This window comes from Anas acuta, chromosome 1 (assembly GCF_963932015.1).
Source record: "Anas acuta chromosome 1, bAnaAcu1.1, whole genome shotgun sequence".
NCBI classification, from domain to species: domain Eukaryota; kingdom Metazoa; phylum Chordata; class Aves; order Anseriformes; family Anatidae; genus Anas; species Anas acuta.
Genome location: NC_088979.1, coordinates 120974315 through 120994348, shown reverse-complemented (window position 1 = coordinate 120994348; position 20034 = coordinate 120974315). Strand labels below are relative to the sequence as shown.

At 46.0% G+C, this 20034-nt stretch overlaps 2 protein-coding genes across 3 annotated transcripts in view; one reads left to right on the top strand and one right to left on the bottom strand.

The window, feature by feature from the left end:
- GSK3B (glycogen synthase kinase 3 beta) overlaps positions 1 to 5506 on the top strand; it is a 131579-nt gene extending 126073 nt beyond the window's left edge. For both annotated transcript variants that reach the window (XM_068698127.1, XM_068698137.1), the window contains one exon: positions 1126 to 5506. In XM_068698127.1, the coding sequence (XP_068554228.1) occupies positions 1126 to 1193 (68 nt within the window). In that variant the 3' untranslated portion in view covers positions 1194 to 5506. The remainder of the gene's footprint in view (positions 1 to 1125) is intronic.
- A 560-nt stretch (positions 5507 to 6066) lies between these two features.
- Positions 6067 to 20034, bottom strand: part of CFAP91 (cilia and flagella associated protein 91) — a 35459-nt gene continuing 21491 nt past the window's right edge. Inside the window, exons 13-18 of the mRNA XM_068698118.1 lie at positions 19705 to 19851; positions 16665 to 16886; positions 15420 to 15568; positions 14095 to 14186; positions 11502 to 11707; positions 6067 to 11420 (exon numbers count right to left, since the gene is read on the bottom strand). Coding sequence (XP_068554219.1) covers positions 11517 to 11707; positions 14095 to 14186; positions 15420 to 15568; positions 16665 to 16886; positions 19705 to 19851 — 801 coding nt within the window. The 3' untranslated portion in view covers positions 6067 to 11420; positions 11502 to 11516. The remainder of the gene's footprint in view (positions 11421 to 11501; positions 11708 to 14094; positions 14187 to 15419; positions 15569 to 16664; positions 16887 to 19704; positions 19852 to 20034) is intronic.

Genomic DNA, 20034 nt, shown 5'->3' with positions numbered 1-20034 from the left:
CTACCATCCTTGAGTCCGAGCTTGGTAAATCTGTGCTTTCCTTTTAGGAGCCCTTTTCCCCCTGTCTTTCAAATGCACTGCTTGCCCAGCCTGCCCTCTCCTGTGCTGAGACAAGAAGTCATTTTTTCTTCTTGCGGTATTGATAGCTTTGCAGTTAACCTCTCTTAAATTAACTGGGAGAAATGCACAGCGCTGTCTCTTAGAAAGCCTCACTTAATGCCTTTTTCCAGCCCTGTATTTATTGTGGCAACTATTTGGTGTGTTTAACACTTCATTCGCTTTCCTCTTTGTGACTGTGCTGATCAGGTACTATATAGGATGGCTTCAGATGAAGTCAGTACATTTTTCCCATATAAATTCTTCAAATGTTCAGGAAGTTTTTATTTTCTTAGAGAAAACACCAAATGCATGAGGTTAATTGGCCAGCCAGCTGTTCTGTTGTTCCCAGTGTGTTACTGTGTTTATTGGCAGCACGGCTCTTACTTTACTCCGTTTCTAGCCTTACTCCAAGCCTGCCCCAGTTAGTTGGAGTGTCCTAAAATAGGGGCCTTTGCGTGTTATTAATGAAGACTCTTCCGTTAATTAACCCTTTGTTCCAGACTGAAGCAACTCCATTTTTCCCTCCGGAGTGGCACCTGAAAACCCAGTGCATTCCCTTGTGGTGTTTCTTTGCAACCCCTATGTTTTTTGGGATGCCCTTGGGCACGTGCCCGTGGCCCGGCGACTTGTCTCTGCGTGGAGCTCCGGCCCTCGCAGAGAAGAGGAGCTGGAGGTTATTCACCACGGGGACCTGATCCCGTAGCAGCGCCTTTTGCTTGTCTAAACCTACCAGGGCGCAAGATGGGCGATCTCTACCTGGGCCAGGTTGTGTCCCTCCTGCTAAATCCCACCTGGTGTTTGCAGCCCTCAGCTGTCGAAATCAGCTTTCTCCTGCCAAAAGGTCGCCCTCCTACCCTGTCCCCAGAGCAAACGGCTCCGTCAGGAGAGCACCGTAACCAAAGAGCACGGTAGTGGGCGTTGGGGTTTCCCCGTGCGGCAAATGTGGTAGCTGTTGTTCCTGATGTCTGTGCTGTGGAGGTAATCCTGGTTGTTCTTTCTTTCCTTCCCCTTGCCTGTCATTTGCAGATGTTAATGCAGGAGAACGAGTTCAGACCAATAGTGTAGCTACAGCATCAGCCTCCAACTCCACCTGAACCGGTACCAAGCAGCCAGCTGCACAGGAAAAATCACCAGTAATTTGAGTCTTGCTCAGCAACACTGGTCACATTTGGAAAGAAAATTAAAAAGAGGAAAAAAAAACAACCAACCAACCAACCTGTTCATTTTAGTGTTCAATTTTTTATTATTATTATTGTTGTTCTTATTTAACCTTGTAAAATATCTATAAATACAAACCAGTTTCATTGTATTCTCACTCTGCAGGGTGTCCGGGGCAGGGGACTAGGTGGGGGGAGGAGGGAAAGCGGAGCAATACAACACACCAATGTCTCTCCCCTCGACAATCTCTTCATGTTGGAAGTTTGCTGTTGTGTACTTCAGAACCAGGACTCTTGCCTCATGCCCTCTCCCACAACGGAAAGAAGGAAAAAAACAAAACAAAACAAAAGAACCCCCCAAACCTCATTCTCTGCTGAAGTTCTTTTTTTTTTTTTTTTTAACCTCTTTTTTTTATTTTCTTTTTAAGTGAAGTTTCGGACTTTGATGTAGTGCACAGCTTGAATTTGGTCGGGAGCTTAGCAGGGGTCATTCAACAGAGCTCAGCGTTTCGTCTCAGCCGAATCCATGTCCCGGGCTGTCCGAAGAGCTGCCCCCGGCCCGGCTCAGCTCGGCTCGGCGTGGGGCGCGGGCGGCGCGGTAGGAAATAGGTTGCCTAGGGGGGGTCGGGGTGGGGAGGGTTTACTGCGTGTCTACGGCTTTTGAACTGCTAGTGGCAGACTTTTTCCTTTTTTTTTAAAAAAAAAAAGCAGTGCTGGCAACGAGGACGCCCGCAGCTTCGTTGCCGGGCGGGTTATATATAATATAATACACACACATGGCGCCAACGCAAGCGCTTGGCTTTGCTGCGGCGGCTCGGCTCGCGTTTGGGCAGGGAGGAGCGGGCGAGCAAAGCCCTCCGAAGGGGGGACGAGGGCGCCCAGCCGGGGGTGGTAAGGGACTCTTTGGAAAAGTGGCCACTGTGAAAAGCGTTTTTTTTTTTCCAAGTCTCTCAATTCGGACAGGCTTCCCTTTCCCCGAGGTGCGTGCAGGAAAAGGACACCAGGGTTTATAATGTGAACTGTAACAGTCTACTGGTTTATTTTGTAATATTTTTTAACTGCAGCTTTAACTTGCAGGATGCCACATGCTACGGTAGCTCTGATTTTAAATCCACAGCTAGAATCTGTATTTAAATTTCATCTTTTTAACCTCTTGCTTTTTTGATCTCTATTTATTGATGCGCGTTGCCACATTGCCATTATGTTTTTACATTGGTAGAGTATTAATAAAATACACATCGGAGTGCTATCAACAGTAATTTGTACCTGCTGACTTGTAGGAAAGCTGGCTACATTATGAGTGTGTGTGTATATATATTATATAAATATATACATGTATACATAGATACAATACTGTTCCTTTTTTTGTTTTGTCTCCGATCTCCAATCAGTCTGACTGAAGCATGGGGTGAGTGCTTGCTCTAGTCCATCTGTCCAGGGGCCGGGCTTTCCTCCCCGTGAGGCTGAGTGCTGTCTGAGTCCGCGTCTCTGTTCCTCAAGTCAAAGCAATACTCCTCGGGAAGGGCAGGGCGTGGAAGAGGCTTTGGAGACCCCATCTTGCCGCCCGGGCCTTCACGCTCCCTGCAGAGAAACTTCAGCCGCCTTGCTCGGTGCTCACGGGCGGTGCTGTGCCCTGCGGATCCCCGAGGCAGTCGCTGGGGCCGGGCAAACCTTTGTGTGGCCCGGCAGTAGCGGCTTTGGCAACCTCGGCCACCGCAGGGCAGCAGGGGTTTTGCTCAGCGGCCGGGCGCGTTTCCCTCTTGTACATTTTACCCCATTCCTATGGGATTTCATTTTTATTTTTTATTTTATTTTTTATTTTTTTTTTCGGAAACTTGTCTCCTAGCAGCCCTGGAGCTGTTAACAAGCCCTGCCTTCCCCGTCCTGCCTGATAAAACAGTGGATTTTTGGGGAGGGAGGAGCTGTTTCAAGAGGCGAGCGAACGCCTACCGTGAAAGCCCTTACGTTACGCTCCTCATCAGTTTGCTGTTGGACAGAAACCACGTGTGTGTGTATATATATGTATATACATATATATATACCTTAAAACAGCTGTCGTTAAATTCTGGCTGACTGTAAAAAGACAGCACACCGACATTTAAAAAAAAAAAAAAAAAAGCTGAAGGCTTTCAAAACCCTCGCGCGCGCGGGTGTGATTAAAAGGGCTGAGAAGCAGCTTAATGACAGCACAGCTAGCGAGTGTCCCGCAAGGTAAGTGCAGGGGCTTGGTTGTGACCCAGTGATCCAGATAGGCGCAGGAGACCCGCGAAGTAGGGCAGAGGCAGGGTGTGTGGATCTGCTGTGTAGGCGAGACTGCTGAAGCATCGGCCATAGGCGCTGTTATTTGGAGGCAGTAGATTACCACGTCTTTAAAAAAGAGAAAAAAAAAAAAGAAAAAAAAAGGCAAAAATGATGAAGAAAAATCGCTGCTTGTTCCAGGAATTGTGGCTTTCTCTTTTCTTTTATTATTATTTTTTTTTTCATTTTCTTTTTGGTCATTTTATCTTCCTTTAAGACTAGCGGAGGAGAGGGAAGAGCTTTTCTCTCTGATCTTGTGACTGTGCAGGCGTCTGTGTGTCTTGTGTGGGTGTTAGCTGGGGAGGGTCGGGGCGCCCCTGTGGTTTTATTTTTTTCAAGGATCATGGCAGGATCACGAACTCTTTTATACAAGTTAGATCCAGGTCTTTGAATAACCTTTTTTTGTAAATAAGAAGAAAAGAAAAAAAAACAACAACAACAAAAAACCACAAAGCTCCTCACCAAATTCAAGCTTGTACATTATTATTTTTTGGTTGTTTTTAAATTTTGAGTTTTATTGTTTTGTATGTAAATATGTGGACCCAGGAACTGTTATTAATGAGCAAAAAGTTACCGTTCAGGGCAGTGATTCTGTTTAATAATCAGACAAAATGTAGACGAGCTTTTTAAAGCCATATAGTTTTAACTCTGTACAGTAGGTACCGGCCTGTATTATTGTAACAATAACTCTAGCGATGTATAGTGTATCTATATAGTTTGGAGTGCCTTCGCTTCCATGATTTTTTGGATTTTATTTCCCTTTTTTTTTCCCCCCCTCCTCGATTAACAACGTCTCCCACACACAGCCGCATCTTTGCTCCCCCCCCCTCACCCCCTCCCCGCTTTCTAACTCTTTGAGTGCTGTAAGGTTTCAGTGATACCATGACCCGTAGTGGAACGAAAAGGAAAACCATCGCCACCCTCCCATTTCATTCGAGCCGTGGCTTTGCTCTGGATGCTCCCAAGTCGCCCGCCCTGCCCCGTCCTCCCCCTTCCTTCCCTTGCTAGCAGCGACCGGTTTCGTTCTGCGCTCGCCGCCGGAGGTAGCCCAGCGGCTCGCGGCTGAGCTCGGCTTTGCTCGTCTGTCCCCAGTCCTGCGCCCAGAACTTTTTCTGGACGGCAGCAGCTTCCGCGAGGCTCGGTCCTTCGGCCCCCTCCCCGGGGGCTCCCCGCGCCCACCCGCCCCCCTTCTCCGGTCACGTTTTTATTTTTATTTTTTTTCTTCGTGAGATGATGAATTTAGCATTACTTCTTTGGTTTCTTCTTGTGCCCAGCACGAAGGCCTTGTTTCTGAAACTAGTCCGCTTGTGTTTACTACCTTGTTAGTATTCCACATAAAGATTGTCTTGAATGGGAAAACACTTAACTCTTTTACCAAACCAAAGGTTGCTGTTTTATTTTGAAGCATCTCGTGTTCATTCCGGTGAAGCAGAGGCTGCACTTTTTCTGGTGACACGAAGGTCAGTGACGTCAGGTTGGTTTTGGACAGTCCGCTCAGAGCTGTTACTCTTACTTCCTTCTGTTTCGGGCTTGTTTTTTTTAACGAAAGTGTGGTCTTGATCTGTCCTTTGGCAACGCCGCGACTGCGTAGGTCTCTGAGACGGAACTGATGGCGGTCGGCGTCCCCCGCGGGACGCCCGACCGAGACACTGCTGTTCTTAATACCGAACTCGCCTACCTTACTAGGACAAAAACCGAGCTACAAAAGGAAATTGGCTAATCGAAGGTCCCCGATCACTTTTTCCGGTTATTTTTTAAGCAAAGCTTTGCCTAACAAGCGTAGCGGCAGGTGCCTGCGGCGTGCGGCTGGTGAGCGCCTACAAAAAATAAAAAATTTCCCCCAGGTTTTCAGTGCTCCCTGCAAAAAAGCAGACGCAAAGCAGTCTGACGGACTCGCCTGTGCGAGGGGCCTCAGCCACTGAAGATTAAAAAAGAGAAAAAAAAAAAAAAAAGCCAATACCGAAAAGCACAGTAGAGTATTCAGTCTGGGGTCTACCTTTCGGAGACTGTGAGAAGGTGTCCCTGGGGTCCCGGTGTCTTTCCACGGGGCTTTTAGCCAGTTTTGTCCATAGTTCGCTTCGTTTTGCAACACTGCAATAACAGCAAAACGACCAGAAAGGAAAACAGTACCTAAGGGGTTAGCTTGAGAAAAGTAGCTTCCTTGTGTTGGTCTTTCTCAATTTATTTTTAATATATATATATATAAAATATATTTATATATATATAATTTGCTTGCCTGTAAAATTTGCGTTCATTAATGTGTTGCTGATGGATCACTTGGGCCTGTACACACCAATTAGCGTGACCACTTCCATCTTAAAAACAGAAATCTAAAATATATATATATATATTAAGGACTGTGGGTTGTATACAAACTATTGCATACACTTGTGCAAATCTGTCTTGATTTAAAGGAAAAGCAAAACCTGTATAACATTATTACTACTTGAATGCCTCTGTGACTGATTTTTTTTTTCATTTTAAATATAAACTTTTTTTGTGGAAAGTATGCTTAATGTTTTATTATTTCCCCCGCCCCATTCCCCTTGTAAATACGTTTTGTTCTGTGTGACTCGGTTCGGAAATAGTTAACTGGTACTGTAATTTGCATTAAATAAAAAGTAGGTTAGCCTGGAAATGAAATTTAAAATTACAAAGTGTGTGGTCTTTATTTCAAAATCTTGCCCCTTTCTTTCCTCCTCCTTTCTTCCTTCTCTGCCCCTTGTTCCTTGCCCTCACACCTCTTTCCACTCCGCAAGAATAGGTGGACATTGAATCTTTGTAATAATGATAAAAATAAAAAATTAAAAAAAAAAAAATAAAGACACAAGAAATAAGCATGTTTTCTTAAATGAGCTGTGTTATTCCATGATATTTTTCCAAGAGGTGCCAGCTTGTTGTCTCTGATGCCGTTTGATTTGATGGAGAGAGGAACCCTGGGACATGATAACTCAAACTAAAACCAACCAATCTTCCTTTGCTGTCCACCTATAGATAACAAACCTAAGAACCTGTGTAAACTGCTGGCTTTGAATACTGCACTCATTGTTTTGATTTTCGTTTCACGATTTTTATTTTCTTTTTTAATTTGGTCCCATTAGTAATGTTATTTGGTGGTGATCTGTAAAGTTTGTCAAGACCACGTCCAGTGGACCGTTCCTCCAGCAAATCAGCACGTAGCTATCTCTGAGTTGGGTTTCCGGTACTGGATAATGTATGTATTAAACATGACATGTCTATTAGCGCAAAAAGTAAAAAAAAAAAAAATAAAATTAAAAAAAGAATAAAAAAAAAAAAAAGAATAAAAAATCCTTTTTTTGGGCTGGCTGACCTGGCCGAATCCATTCTGTCGCTATCCTAAAGGCTAGATGCAAGGTCATGTGACTGCTGCTTCAATAAAAACAAATTTATATTGCACAGAGGCTCCTCTTCCTTTCTTCCTGGGACGCGAGCGCGCTCCGGCCCCGACGGAGCCCCCCGGAGCCCCCCGGCCTCCTGCGCCCATCGGCTGCGGCCTCCCGGTGGCCTCCGGTCATTTCGTGATGTGGGGACCTCGGGTGAAGGGGTGACACGGTGGTGGGGCACTGCTCCTGTTCTGTGGTCCTTGGTGCTCTGGAGGGTTTTTGGGTGGCCGGGGGACGAGGCCGGGATGTCATCGGTCCCACAGCGTCACCGGGGGATCGGCTGCTGGGACCGGGGCTGCTCTGCTCGAGGGCGGCCCGTCGCATCTCCAGGACGTCGCTGTTTGACCCACAGAGCCTTGTTGGGTGAGTTCGTGTTGAATTTTGTCGTTTGTCACTACCCTCGGTAATTTGGGGTCGTGGGTGGTTGTCCTTGAGCACTGTGGAGCTGCCTGAGCTGGTGCCTCTGAACTCCTCTCACCACAAACGCCCCTTGGTGAGGACCGGGTCACCTTGTCGCTTCTTGCTGACTGGAAGGGCGCCTTTAGCTCCTTCATTTCCTTCTCATCGTTCCCTCTGTACCTCCACAATTGTTTTTAATACTTTCCCTAAGTGGGTGCCAAAACTGGCCAGAGATTTCCTGTGAGTCTCCCCAGTGTCCAATGCAGACCTAGTGCACCTCTGTGTCCTTATCTGAGGACTGCGTTCACCCTTCCGTGTGGAAGGCTGCAGTTGTCCATCGCTCTTTGCAATCCCTGCAAACGTTATCGACGGGACTTTTACAGCTTCTTCCCAATCGCCCTTTAAAAAGAAGTAATAGAAAACCCGAGTGTTGAGGACCAGGCCCTGTGCAGCCTTCCAGTGAAGAGTCGTTGTCTCACCATTCCTTGTCTGAAAGGAATTTTAGGCTTACCTAACTTTAGGTTTACCTGATTTTAGGTTTACTCCAGGTTTACCTGTCCATAAAATGGGGGTTCAAGTCCACATCCTTGTGGGCCGTGATGCCCTCAAATCCCTTTAGAAGCTAACCCAGCCCCACAGCAGCACCAAGCTGTGTGCATTGGCACCGTCTGTACCAACCAAACTCCCAACCACCAAGGGTGAAACTAGAAGTCTGCATTCCTTTCCTCTGAAGATTTTTGTTCCATGCATGGGAACAGGTTGGTGGCTGGAAGCTGGTTCTGCTGGAGGTGACAAATTTGGGGCCTGCACAGCAACCAGAAACGGTTTGAGTAGAGGTTGGAAAATTATGTGGGCTGGCGGATTCAATAGGTGAGGGACCAGCGTGGCTTTTGCAAAAGGCTTTAATTACAAGTGCTGGCTATTACTGACTCATAGGAGGAAAAAAAAAAAAAAAAAGAGAGATTCATTGTTAGGTTCATTGTTAGCTCGGTCCTGCAGCTAGTTAAGGAGAGAGGAGCGGATGCAGCTCCCCAGTGCTGTGGGAGCTGCTGCCTTCCTAATGCTGGGGAGGTGAAACGGTGAGTGAGAAGACGCTGCCCAAGTAGGATATTTAGGAAAGCAGAAGGCTGTGTGATGCAGAAGCTGTGGTTAAACATTTCAAGCCTCTCGCTGCATCTGTATTCCGAGCACCGGTGCTGTTCGGGCTCGGCGCTGGCGTTGTCACCAGGAGCAACAGCACCGGCTCCTTGCTGCGCAGCTGCAGCGAGCTCTGCAAGCGGCAGGCAGGGAGCTCCCCGCGCTCCCTCGTCCTGGGAAGTTGCTGCCAAAACAGTTCCTGCATCCCTGGTGGGGTGGAGTGCTCAGGTATGGACCCAGGGCTCTTCTTCCAGGAGGCCAGCTGTGAGAGGGCTGAACTGAGCCCTGTAACGCAGCAGGCAGAGCCTGAGTGCTTGTGGGACCAGGAGCAGAGCAAACGGCAGCGCTCAGAGCGCGCTCTCAACAGCAGCAACTTTGTGATGGTCGTGTGGCTTTTAAGGGAGGCAGGAGAGAGAGAGGAGCAGGGGTTTGTTGTGTTTGTACGCTGACAAAAATGAAGAGAGAGTACGTGTCTGGGGGATAAGGTGTGCTGGCTTCATGTTATCCTACAAATAGTCCTTTTTGCTGCTCAGAACTGTAGTTACTGCAAAAGGATCTCCTCGTTCCGCACAGCAAGAGCCGTATCAGCAGGGAAGTCCTGAGCCTATCTGCATTTTACTCCAAAAAGCCCGATTTTTAGCCATTCTCAGTGCCCGTGAGCTTGGTCCAGCCGGGCTTCCACACCTGTCAGGACGCAGAGAGGCCGGTTCCCGGTGGGCAGCTGCTGCAAGGAAAGCAGGACGAGGAGACTTCCCCCAGTGTTTCCATTTATTGGTGCAGCCCTGGAGGCATCTGCTGTGTTTGGTTCGGACCCGGGCTCCTCCCCGGGGTCGTTCTGGTTCCTGCTAGGAGGGAATAGTGCATTCTTGTGCTGCTGATTTACGATCCCAGCTCCCTCTCGCTGTGCTCAGTTTCCTCTCTCCGAGCACATTCTGCAAAGCCCGAAAAAGCCCGCACATGACAATGGAAAAGCAGCTTCCCGCAGGAACCCTGCCATGGCCTTCGGTCTGTATGCAACGCGATGTCATGTGGAAGAGATGGCTTCACCCTGGCAGCGCCCCTTAACTCCTAACAGGAGCCAAGACATTTATAGCTCAGCCTCTGCATAGCACCCTGAGTCCCCTGCCCCCTCGCTGGCGGGCAGAGGGCTGTCTCCCTGGAGAAGACCGGGACGCTGCAGCCCACGTTCGTTCCCACACCTGTTAGAATGCTTCTTCTCTTTTTAAAACCACGTCAGACGGCGCACTGAGCCACCGGGAGGATATTTATTTCTACACGCAACCTCAGGAATACAGTAAATGCTTCGCTGGATTGGTCTTCCTGTTCTACTCTTTTGCTGCATCAAGTTTTCCATGTCTCTCTTATTACACTGGATCTTGTGATTCATGTTATCCCCTCTCTTTCAACCAGGCTAAATTTGTCCAAGGTGGCCTGAGGCAAAAGAGCCAGTACCCTACACAGCTTCTCCTCCCACGCCGTGGAGCGTTTCTTTTTATGTTGCTGCATTTGCTACCTTCGCTTCTAGTGACTAGCGAGGCATGCCGGAGGCGTTTTCCCAAATCCCCCAAACCTACCAGGCTCATCCTCGCAGAATCCTAACCAAAACTCACCTCCCAGCTCCGACTCCTGCTGGGTTTTACAACATTTACAGAGGCTGCCTGTCCCCTCCGGTCACCCAGTGCCCCTGGTTCGGTGACCGAGAGCCCAGCAATGGTTTCATGGAGCAGCTCTGTTTCCTCTCCCCAGTTCTCATGTACAGCTCAGTGGAACACAGGGCTATCGGTTTCAGAGAAATGATGGAAGGACACTGATACCAGCCCATTATCACATTAGCATTGAGAGCTAACACTGCTTTTTATTGCAGGAGTTGTAGCCAGAGCACCAGTGAGTAAGCATTTTGGGTGTTTAGCTGTGGCTACGCCTGCCCCTCCAAAACCTGGCGCATCTGATGCTGGTATTGGCGTAAATGTACCTTTGAGATGCTAAACCCACAGACCTGAGGAGTTTTGACAGGTGAGTGCTTGAGAGCTGAGCAAGCCCCTGACAGCTCTCTGATCAGATGCACTGCGCTTGTCTGCAGCCTGCTGGTTTCTGACATCCTGAGCCGGAGCACCCCCGTGCTTGCAAACAAGGCAAAGCCAGCATCCTCTCTGCACAGCCCCCTGGAGACGGAAAGGCAGAGTGACTAACGCTGCTCTAAGAAATCAGATTCTTTCCAGAATTGTTCTCAAAAAAGCAAAAAGAGGTCAGCCCAAAGAGCAAAATCTTTGAAAAAGCCGTAAGAGCTGGCTAATGGGTCCTTCACCAAGGCACACCAGCCCCAGTGTCATTCTGCTGTCACCTAGCTTTGGTTATTAGTGACAGACACTGCCTGGTTGGCAGGAACCACTCTGCTGAGGGCAAGAGCACCTTTTCTTTATGTGAGGATCTATGTGAGAGGATGATGCAAGACCTGACCCCCATTAGTAGCTTGCCAAGGACGGTTTTCATTCAACCACAATGCTTATTAATAGTGGTGCTCACACAGCAAGCCACTCTTTGCTTTACTCCACTAAGGAAATCAGTGGGACAGGCTTGAGAAAAGACTCCCTGTTCGGTCTCAATGCAAAATTTCCCACTGCTGGAATATTTTTTCATTTAACATGATTGATAAAAGGCAATACCATCAAAAGCTCAGGTGCAGATCTCTGTTGGCCTGTGGCAGGACGACAAACAAGGAGCGCTAACACTGGTCTCTCACTCAAGCTTCTCTTAGTAATGAGAGGAGGAAAATTAGCTTATGAGGTCCAGAGCTGGTTGGGGGGCTGGGCTTGGACTGGGGCTGCCACACTGAAACGTACAGAGCGTGGTTCCAGGAGAATATTGCTGGTGGGCAGCAGGAGGGACAGCCCAAAGGAGAGAGAGGTGCTTTTGCATTCTGGATGCCCTGTAAAAAAGGAAATATAATGCGCTTCCCTCTCTTTCACCATGCTCTGAGCTCAGGTCACAGAAGGGAAAGGAGACTCACCTTGCTCATCTGTCTCTAGGAGGCTGTGCCATCCTTGTCTGGCCCATCAGAAGGGCTCAGACCACCACCTGTCCCAGCTGGAGGATCTCCCTCTATCCTGCTGGCAGACGTCTCCTGCTGTAGTGCTGGATCAGCCAATAACTCTTCTGTGCTTCTGTGGATTATCTGATGGGCAGCGTAGATGTGCTTTCTCTGGGACTGCCTCACTGTGCGTAAAAAGAGGTAAGGCTTTTACTTGGAAATGTACTGCAAAGCGTTCTCCGTAGGGGCGATGGGAGGGGTAGCTCTTAGCCCTTCTGCAGCTACAGAAAAGCCTATTTCAGGAAAAAATCACGCCCTGCTAACTTTGGCTGAAAGCGTTCTACTGCCACCTAATAGCAGCAGCCAACTTTGCATTTTACTTTGAAGATGAGCTCCCCCACCACCAGTGTAAAGCATTGTGCAAGTGTTTCCCTTTCCAGCTTAGGGCATAACTGCTCAGGTTATCAGGCTTTAAATTAACTTCTTCCAGTGTCCATTAATTGCAGCAGGTTTCTAGAAGACTGCAGCTGAAATCTGCTCTTTCCTGTGTTACGATTTTGCCTGCACTGAGAAAGAGTTCAAGTGAGACCTGGAGGCAGTACAGATTCATTAAGCCACCTGCCTGATCATCTCCCTTTTGCTACTGTAGGATTGTTGTTTACTGCGTTTTATGTTTTTCAGCCAATCTAATATTGATGAGCCAATATTGGGTAATTCCTGCTTTTATGCATTGGAACAGGAGAAAGAAAGGGGAAAGGAGAGGAGAAGAGTCTAGGTAACAGCAAAACAGAGATGGTTAAGGGAAAGCTACAGTGCAGGCAAAGACTGAACTTGGAGGCCCTCAGATCTTTGTTACACAAATAGACTTGCTCCTCTGGCAGGCCAGACAACTGTGCTCTCAGATCACTCCCTGCTAGTTCCAAGGAAGGTGTGCGCTCAGGAATGTGCCAGCTTGATAAAACACACAGATTCATAATGAATAATCTGGCTCACTACGGGGAAAGCTTTAAAAGCTGCCACAGAAATGCAGTACAGTGATGTGCTCATGAGATCTAATGACATTCTTTGATAATATTCCCTTTGGATTTGTACGGAATAGTTACTGCTTCTGCTCCTCCGAAGGTCTCACCGTGCAGGAGATTTATGGCAGGGCCTGTTCATCAGAGAATACATTTGGTATAATTCAGCGAGCTCTTGTGATGGCTTCTGTCACAAGAGTATTGTGGCAAATTTCACCTGCACACGTTTGAAGGAGCTCTTGTACTTTTATCACCTATTGCTCTTGCTCTTCTTTTAGGCTCCATTTTAATTTTGCCTGCATCTAGCTCTCCTTTCCAGGCAGATCCACTCTAGCTGTCTCGTATTTTGAACATTTTCTTTTTTCCTCTGCAGCTTGGGAGGTGCTTTGTCCATCAGCTGATGTTTTATTTAAGCTTAGTGTGTATTCCCTTCCTTGATGGTAGCTCTGTACGTCCAGAATCATAGGCCAGCTCTGGGTAGCCTGCTCTCCTTTCTGAGGCAGGCTAACCTGTGTGTGTTAGTACCTGAGCTGCAGGCTTCATTGACTAAAATTACATCATCCTGCTTTGGTAGGCTTGCAGAAGCAAGGCTGAGCAGAAAAGAGCTGATTTAAGCTTACACAGAACTGCCAGCTGCTGGATAGATACTGCTGTTGTGATAAATACACAAACCAGGAAGAAAGAGGTTTGTACAATTCATAGATGACAAAATGTGTTTGCATGATTTGTATTTTAATTAAAAAAAAAAAAGAAAGAAAAGAAAAAGCAATAAAGTGAGTGCCTTTGTTCTCAAATCAGAGAAGTATAATAAGGCAAGGACCACTTCAGACGCTGCAGTGATACAACTGCTTTTCTTAAGTTATATCCACTTGGACTGGTTTAGTCATAGCCTTCTGAGTATGCAGGTCAGAGGAAGCCTCTGAGTTAAAAACAGCCATCCACTCATGATCCTTGATGTACTACAAGGGTTTCCAGTGTCTTCCCCTCTCTATTTTGACAGGTACTATTCCATTTTGACTAAACAGAAATATCCTTTAAAATTGCAAAATTATCTCCTTAAAGCTTGATAACGCTATAGTCAACCCTAAAACCTTATTTTTGATTCTAGTTCCTAACCAATTGGGGGGAAAAAGCATGGGAAATCATGTAATCTTCCTTTCATAGATGGAATATATTTAAGTAATCTGCTTGGTAAAGAATTCTACAGATTTTACAAATTGCCATATTATGGACAATTCACAACCATGCTGCACTTACAGACTTTTTTTCAGTTTGTTTTTTGGAGGTACAATGGATTTTTTTCAACACATGTACTTTTATTGTTGCAGTTGCATCAAATTGCATCAGATCTGAATTCAGGCCATCATTTTAAAAGACTAAAGCCCATGAGAAATTGGTGAAAAAGGATCAGAGGGCTTAACTTACTAACTGCAGAGTGCAAAAGACGTATCTCAGAGAACTGAGATAACCCTCAGCACTGCATTTTTCCTTTCAGTGAGCTGAAGTGAGGAGGGTGAAGCAGTTGAGGAACAGCATAAAACTGGACTCCTTACCTTTCTCTCTGGTAGAGGTTTTCTCAATCTCCGGGATCAGGAAAGCATAAACCAGCTCTGCTACAATCTCTTCTGACTGTAGGTGAGTTCGACTAAAGAACAGATGCATAGAGTGATATTAGTATTTTATAACTTGCTTTCCAGATTACCTCTGCAAACACACAACTCCCTTGTAAATATTCTCACTATTTCCAAGAGAGTGCATTGTCATGGCAGTAATTGTCAGCTGAGTCTCTTGTTTATCCTATAAACTGGTGCACTGCGATGGCAGTGTGACTATTGTCCTCTGCACTGCCCTGCCAATATGTTCAATACTGCATCAGGGAAGCAGTATTTCTGGGGGTAAGATCACCCTAGACTCCTCATCCTCCAAGGTATTTCGGAGCCCAGCTCTCACAGATGACAAACTGAGTTAGACACACACATAGCTCCAAGGATTTGGGTCTTTCACAATTTAGTTTTTGGCCCTTTGCTGAGTTTGCTAAATTCTTTCCTTTTGTGACTTTGCATTTGGCTGGTCCCCATGTTCTTTTCCATGCCAGTGTTTGGTGGGTTCCCAATTGGCCCAAGGGCTGCATGCATTATCTACGCTTCATTCTCCCCAAGGATTTCGACATTCTGGTTGTATTCATCTGGTTACAAAATACACAGCTGCTGTACCATAGGAGAGTCACTGTGTCATTGGGATTTTTATGGCTCCGTTCCAAAAAAAGAGCATAGAAACTGAATCGGAGGTTTGGCAGGTCCTAAAAAGTATTCACTGCCGATGCCCCAGCCAAACACAAGACTGTGGTGTTCTCAACAAGTTACTCTACCCAGAGCGCTTTGTCAGGCAGCCATCAATATGACTGACCCCCATGGAAATTGGCAGTTTCTTAAAGAACAGCCACCCCAGAATGAGACTGCTGTACAGCTGTATCTTTAGCATCTCTTTCAAACTGATTTTCTGTAGTACTGTAAATAAATGAAAAGACCAGTATGAATGGGGTATTGCTTTAGGCAGTTCCCAGATTCACTTAAAGCTCAGTCACAGCATCACATTGGCATGGAGAAGTCTAAAAAAGGGTGATTCACAGATCCCACAAGAGATTTGCAAAGGGATTCTGGCGCATGCTGTATAGGAATAAAGCGCTGATGGATTTATATGTGTGTACCAGATAGTAATGGTGTGGTTCCCATACAGCAGTCACACTAAAGAGGTGGTCATGAACAGCATTGCTCTACCCTTCCTGTGTCTTAAATTATACATGTAACCACAGGTGCAGACAGTTAGGTAGGCTCTACACTGCTACAAGTGGCCTCCAGTGTGCCTTTTAAGAACATACCAACTTTCCATTTCATAAGCAATGTCATTGATTTCTACGGCCATTCTCTGAATCTCTTCCCTGGCTTGTTCTTCAGCTGTGTTCTCCATGGTACTCAGGATAATGTCTTCCAAGTAGGAGTCAATAGTGCTCTGCTGCACCTTCACCACCTGGAACAAAACACCAAGGTGTTATTCTTACTGCCTACTGCTTTGCTAAGAGGATGGACCCAGATTTCTGGAGAAATAAGAACAACAGGTTTTCACCAGATGCTCTTAATTTCAGGCAGACCAGCCTGCGGTTTGGTTTCAGAGGTGCTTTCTGTGAAGAATAACTTGTGTAAAATCCTCTTCTCTAATTATTCTATCTGAGAACAAACTCAGAAACAAGTTCAGGAAGGAACCAGTGTGAGATACCAAACTTATCTGCAGCTACAATTCTTCTGCAGCAGGTTAACTCTATGAATCCTATAGCAGTTGCTTCTTCGGTTCTCACGGCCTCCTGAACAACAGCTGCCAAATAACAATTGTCATTATTGGCTTCAGTAAATTAATCATCTTTCATTTTAGCTGGAGGAAAAAGCATTCATCAAGCCAGATAAAGTAGCATGAATAAAACCAAGGTGAAATTACTGGTTTCCTTACAATGGATGTAGAGCAGAGATTCTAGAAATAGATCTTTTCCTTCTGCTAGTGTTAAGGGCCTAAGCTTATCGCATTTTGACCCACCTTGATTGCCACTCAGAGAAACAGAAAAGAGGAAAAGACAAAATTAAAAGAAAAATAAATGTGATTTCAGGCTCTCCTGGTATTAACCTCCTCCCACAAAGTTTGAAAATTATTGGTTTAGTCAATTAGGCTCCCACTCATTCTTTTCAGCTGGGAGAAATAGGCTTCATGCAGCCAGGAGCTGGGGAGTAGGAGCAGGACTATTCAGCAGTTATGGAATGGGGTAATCTCAGGACTAATTTCTGGACTTCAGTTATGTTTTCCATTCTCATTGCTTCAAAACAATTCATCTTATGGTAGGCGTTGTTGTTGCAGTCCATTTCTGCAGGGCAAAATCTTTCCAAAATCTTGTTTAAAGGCACCTCTCCTGGGAGAGCACCCAACAGCTCTCCTGGACGGGCCAAGTTGTGACAAAACACTGACCCTAAAGATGAGTTAGATACATCAGTGAAGCACTTCCCTTCCATCCAGCCCTTCCCCCAAGCAGCAGGCAGTTCCCACAGGCTGCCCGCTGTCCCACCAGTCTCTTTTCTCTTGCCTGTCTGAAAATCTCATCTTCCTCCTGCCGACGCCTCTCTTCCACTTGACGGCGTCCGCTCTCTTCTGCCTCCCGCATCCGCCTCTGCCTCTCAGCCAGCATGACAAAAGCGTGGATCCTCCGCTCTTCCTGCAGCCTCAACAGCTCTTTGGACAGGAAATCAAACATGTTTGCCAGTGCCCTTCCTTCTTCCTGGGCCAAGCGGCTTTCCACTGATGACAGCTTTAAAAAAAAAATGCAAAGAATTGTGTTACAAACCTCAGGAATGTTTCTCCGAGTCCCAGGGCTGCCACAGGCATGTGAAACAGCTCTGCAACATCCCCTCACACCAACCGTGGGGAGTTTTGCATTCTTGTTTTACATGCACAGGCTTGGATTCTGCATAATGTAATGTTCCTGCGTACAGCCTCTGCTAGCATAAAAGGGCCAAAAATTGGCCAGTGTGGGGAGAGGCCTGCTCCTGTTGCACTGGGACAAACAGCTGCCTCCCTCGAGTGAGTGGGAGGAGATAAAACACTAGATGCACTGTATTCCTGCTATTATGAGCCGCTTTTTTGCCTGTGGGTATAATCAGAATAGTCACTGAGGCCATCTTCTTGTTACTGGGGAACTGCTCCACTTCCCAGACCAAGAAAGGGGAGGTACAAAAGTGACAGTGAAATTATTTCAACCACATATCCTTCATCCTTCCGTGCTAAGCTTAGCTAGACCAGAATAGAAAAATAGGATCCTAAGTGGCAAATACAGTTTCTAGCATCTGGAAAGTAAAGCCTCAATTCTTTATGAATAGGGAGCTTGAGTAAAGGTTTAGGAAACTGCACAATTTTGAGTACAGACACATTTTTATGCTATTTTGAAGATTCAAGGTGTTTGTGACCGTTCAAAGTCACCTCAGTGAAATGGTACATTTTTTGTTGGACATTCATGATGCAACCGAAGTGATAAAACTTGCTGAGGTAACACTGGGATCAAGAGACCCTGATGATTTAGATATTGAGTTGTTACCTAAAACCGTACAAGTTAAGTACTAAATGCTACAAAATTCAAAGCAACAGTAATTATATTGAGTTTGTGGATGTGCAAACGAGAACTCAAAACTCCAGGTAATGGAAAATCAGCAAGTCTGTGACAGAACTGAGACCAGAGTCCAGGTGTTTGGCATTGCTGTGTCATTCACACCTTATTCATGCTCTATGGGTTTGGTATCTGTGATTGCACTTCAGAAAATGACAGGATCTACGGTACGTTCGTTATCTCTGGAGGACAGCAATGCAGTCGCTGCATCCCCTCACAAGGAGAGATACCAAGGAACTAACCTGCTTCTTCCTCTTTATTGCTTAAAGTGTTGTATCTAAAACCTGAGTGAAATGAAGGAAAACAACCCAGAAACTGTCCTGTTTTAGGATTTTGCTATACTTCAGCTTAGTGACATTTATCTTTCCTTATTCTATCTGGAATTTTAGTCCTCCTTATGCAGAAAATATTTCTTGAAAAATGCTCCTTTTTTTATATTAGAAATGTCAAAAAACCTGAGAAACCTGTGACCAACAAGAACTAAAGAACTGTGGAACATCAGTGACTCTAAAATAGGCACACACGTAGAAAACTGCTGCACATGCATTCCAGAGTTTTATAGTTCAAAATATTTAGATTTGAGCCTTGGATTGTGTGCCTTCAGAATGTTTTGTTGTTGTTTGTTTGTTTGTTCCTTAAAAAAAAAAAAAAAAAAAAAAAAGTGAGAGTAGAGGAGTTAGATACCAGCAGAGGGGGATAGTGGCTCTCCCAGAAGGAAATTTTGAGATCAAAGGTCAGCATCTTTACCATTTGCTCTCTCCCCTTCTCTGTGAATGGTGTTATGATGTCTGAACTGCTCTCTCCTTTACTCTTCCCTGTGTTTCCAGAAGAGAGGGAGCAATTTCAAGTTCCTAATGCCTAAGGATTTTTTTTTTCTTATTTTCTCAGCAGATTAATCCTGTATTCTTGAATTCTACACCTGGGCTCCCCATGTATGAGGGAACATCTAGACATGATAAAGAGCAAAACACAGTCACCCCATTCCATTTTTACCGAGATCTACAGAGAAATTTTGTTGCTGTCCACTCAGCAGGAAGCAGCAATTCGACATCATCTCAGCCAGGCCAGGGGCGAGCAGATGCTGTTATCATAATATACAACCTGCAGAATTGCTTCACAGCTGGTCAGTGAAACACCAGAAGAGTGGTAAAAACAATAAGTAAACCTGCACAAATGTGGGAGATACTGCATATCTGAGATGTATTCAAGTCTGGACAAAATTTCCTTATGATGCATTCCAGACCAGAAGCTGCCATTTGATTCATTTTGCTCTGGAAATCCACTTCCCTCTAAGGAAATAGGATAAGAATTTGTGTCCCCGACTCTCACAAGATTCTTGGTAGAGGATGGGGCCCAGAATTTCCCTGTGTTCCAGAATAGTGGCAAGTACACCACTATAACACCACTGATAAGGTCCTAGAAGTCTCAGTCCCTACCAGATTTACAAACTAAACCAACATTGGTTTCTCCTGTGATGCTTTCTGCCTGAGGAAGAGCTGAAGGTGTGCCAAGGTAGAAAAAGAACATGGGAATGACACAGCAGAAACACACGTTCAGTAAAACATCTGACAGGTGCAAGTGACAAGCATGCACTGCGATGCCAGGTCGCTGCAACAAACAGGCTGAAATGGGGGTAAACTGAGGTTCATCTGACAGCGCAGTTTGTTCAGAGCCCTGTAAATATAAATAAACAAGTACAGCCTGGGTAGCAGCTGCGGTCAGGGCGCCTCAATCTGCTCAGAGCTGCTCTGCAGGCTCTGGGGAATCTCAGAAACATTTTTAGCCCCTCAGGTGTTCAGTGTTTGGTCTGTGCAAGGAAAGTATTTGAGTTACTTGGAGTCCTTAATGTACTGTGGATAACAGAAAACATAAAGGAATTAAATGTGAAAGCGCTGGTGCTGCTGCAAGCAAAGAGTACCCCATTAGAGGAATGTGGGGAATCAGCCTCCCCGTTTTATGTGCCAACCTCATGCATTTGCAAGTCACGCTGTTGCTGTAAGGCCCGTATCGTTTGCTCCTCTGCTTTCAGAAGCAGCTGTCCGTCTTCATGGAGTGCATGAGTGGTGCGCAGCTCTTGGATCAGTTCCATCCGCTTCTCCTTCTCTTCAAACATCTTTTAAATAAAGGTAAGCAACCAGGCATATTAAACGGAGAATATATTCAACACGTTTTGCCAGCATCCCATCATTGGTGACAGGAGCAGAGGCTGCCCCTCCTCTGTGCTTCCCCTCCTCGGGGAGTTGCAGAGAGCCATGGGGTCACCTCTCAGCCTCCAGGCTGTGGGGCCAGCTGTTCC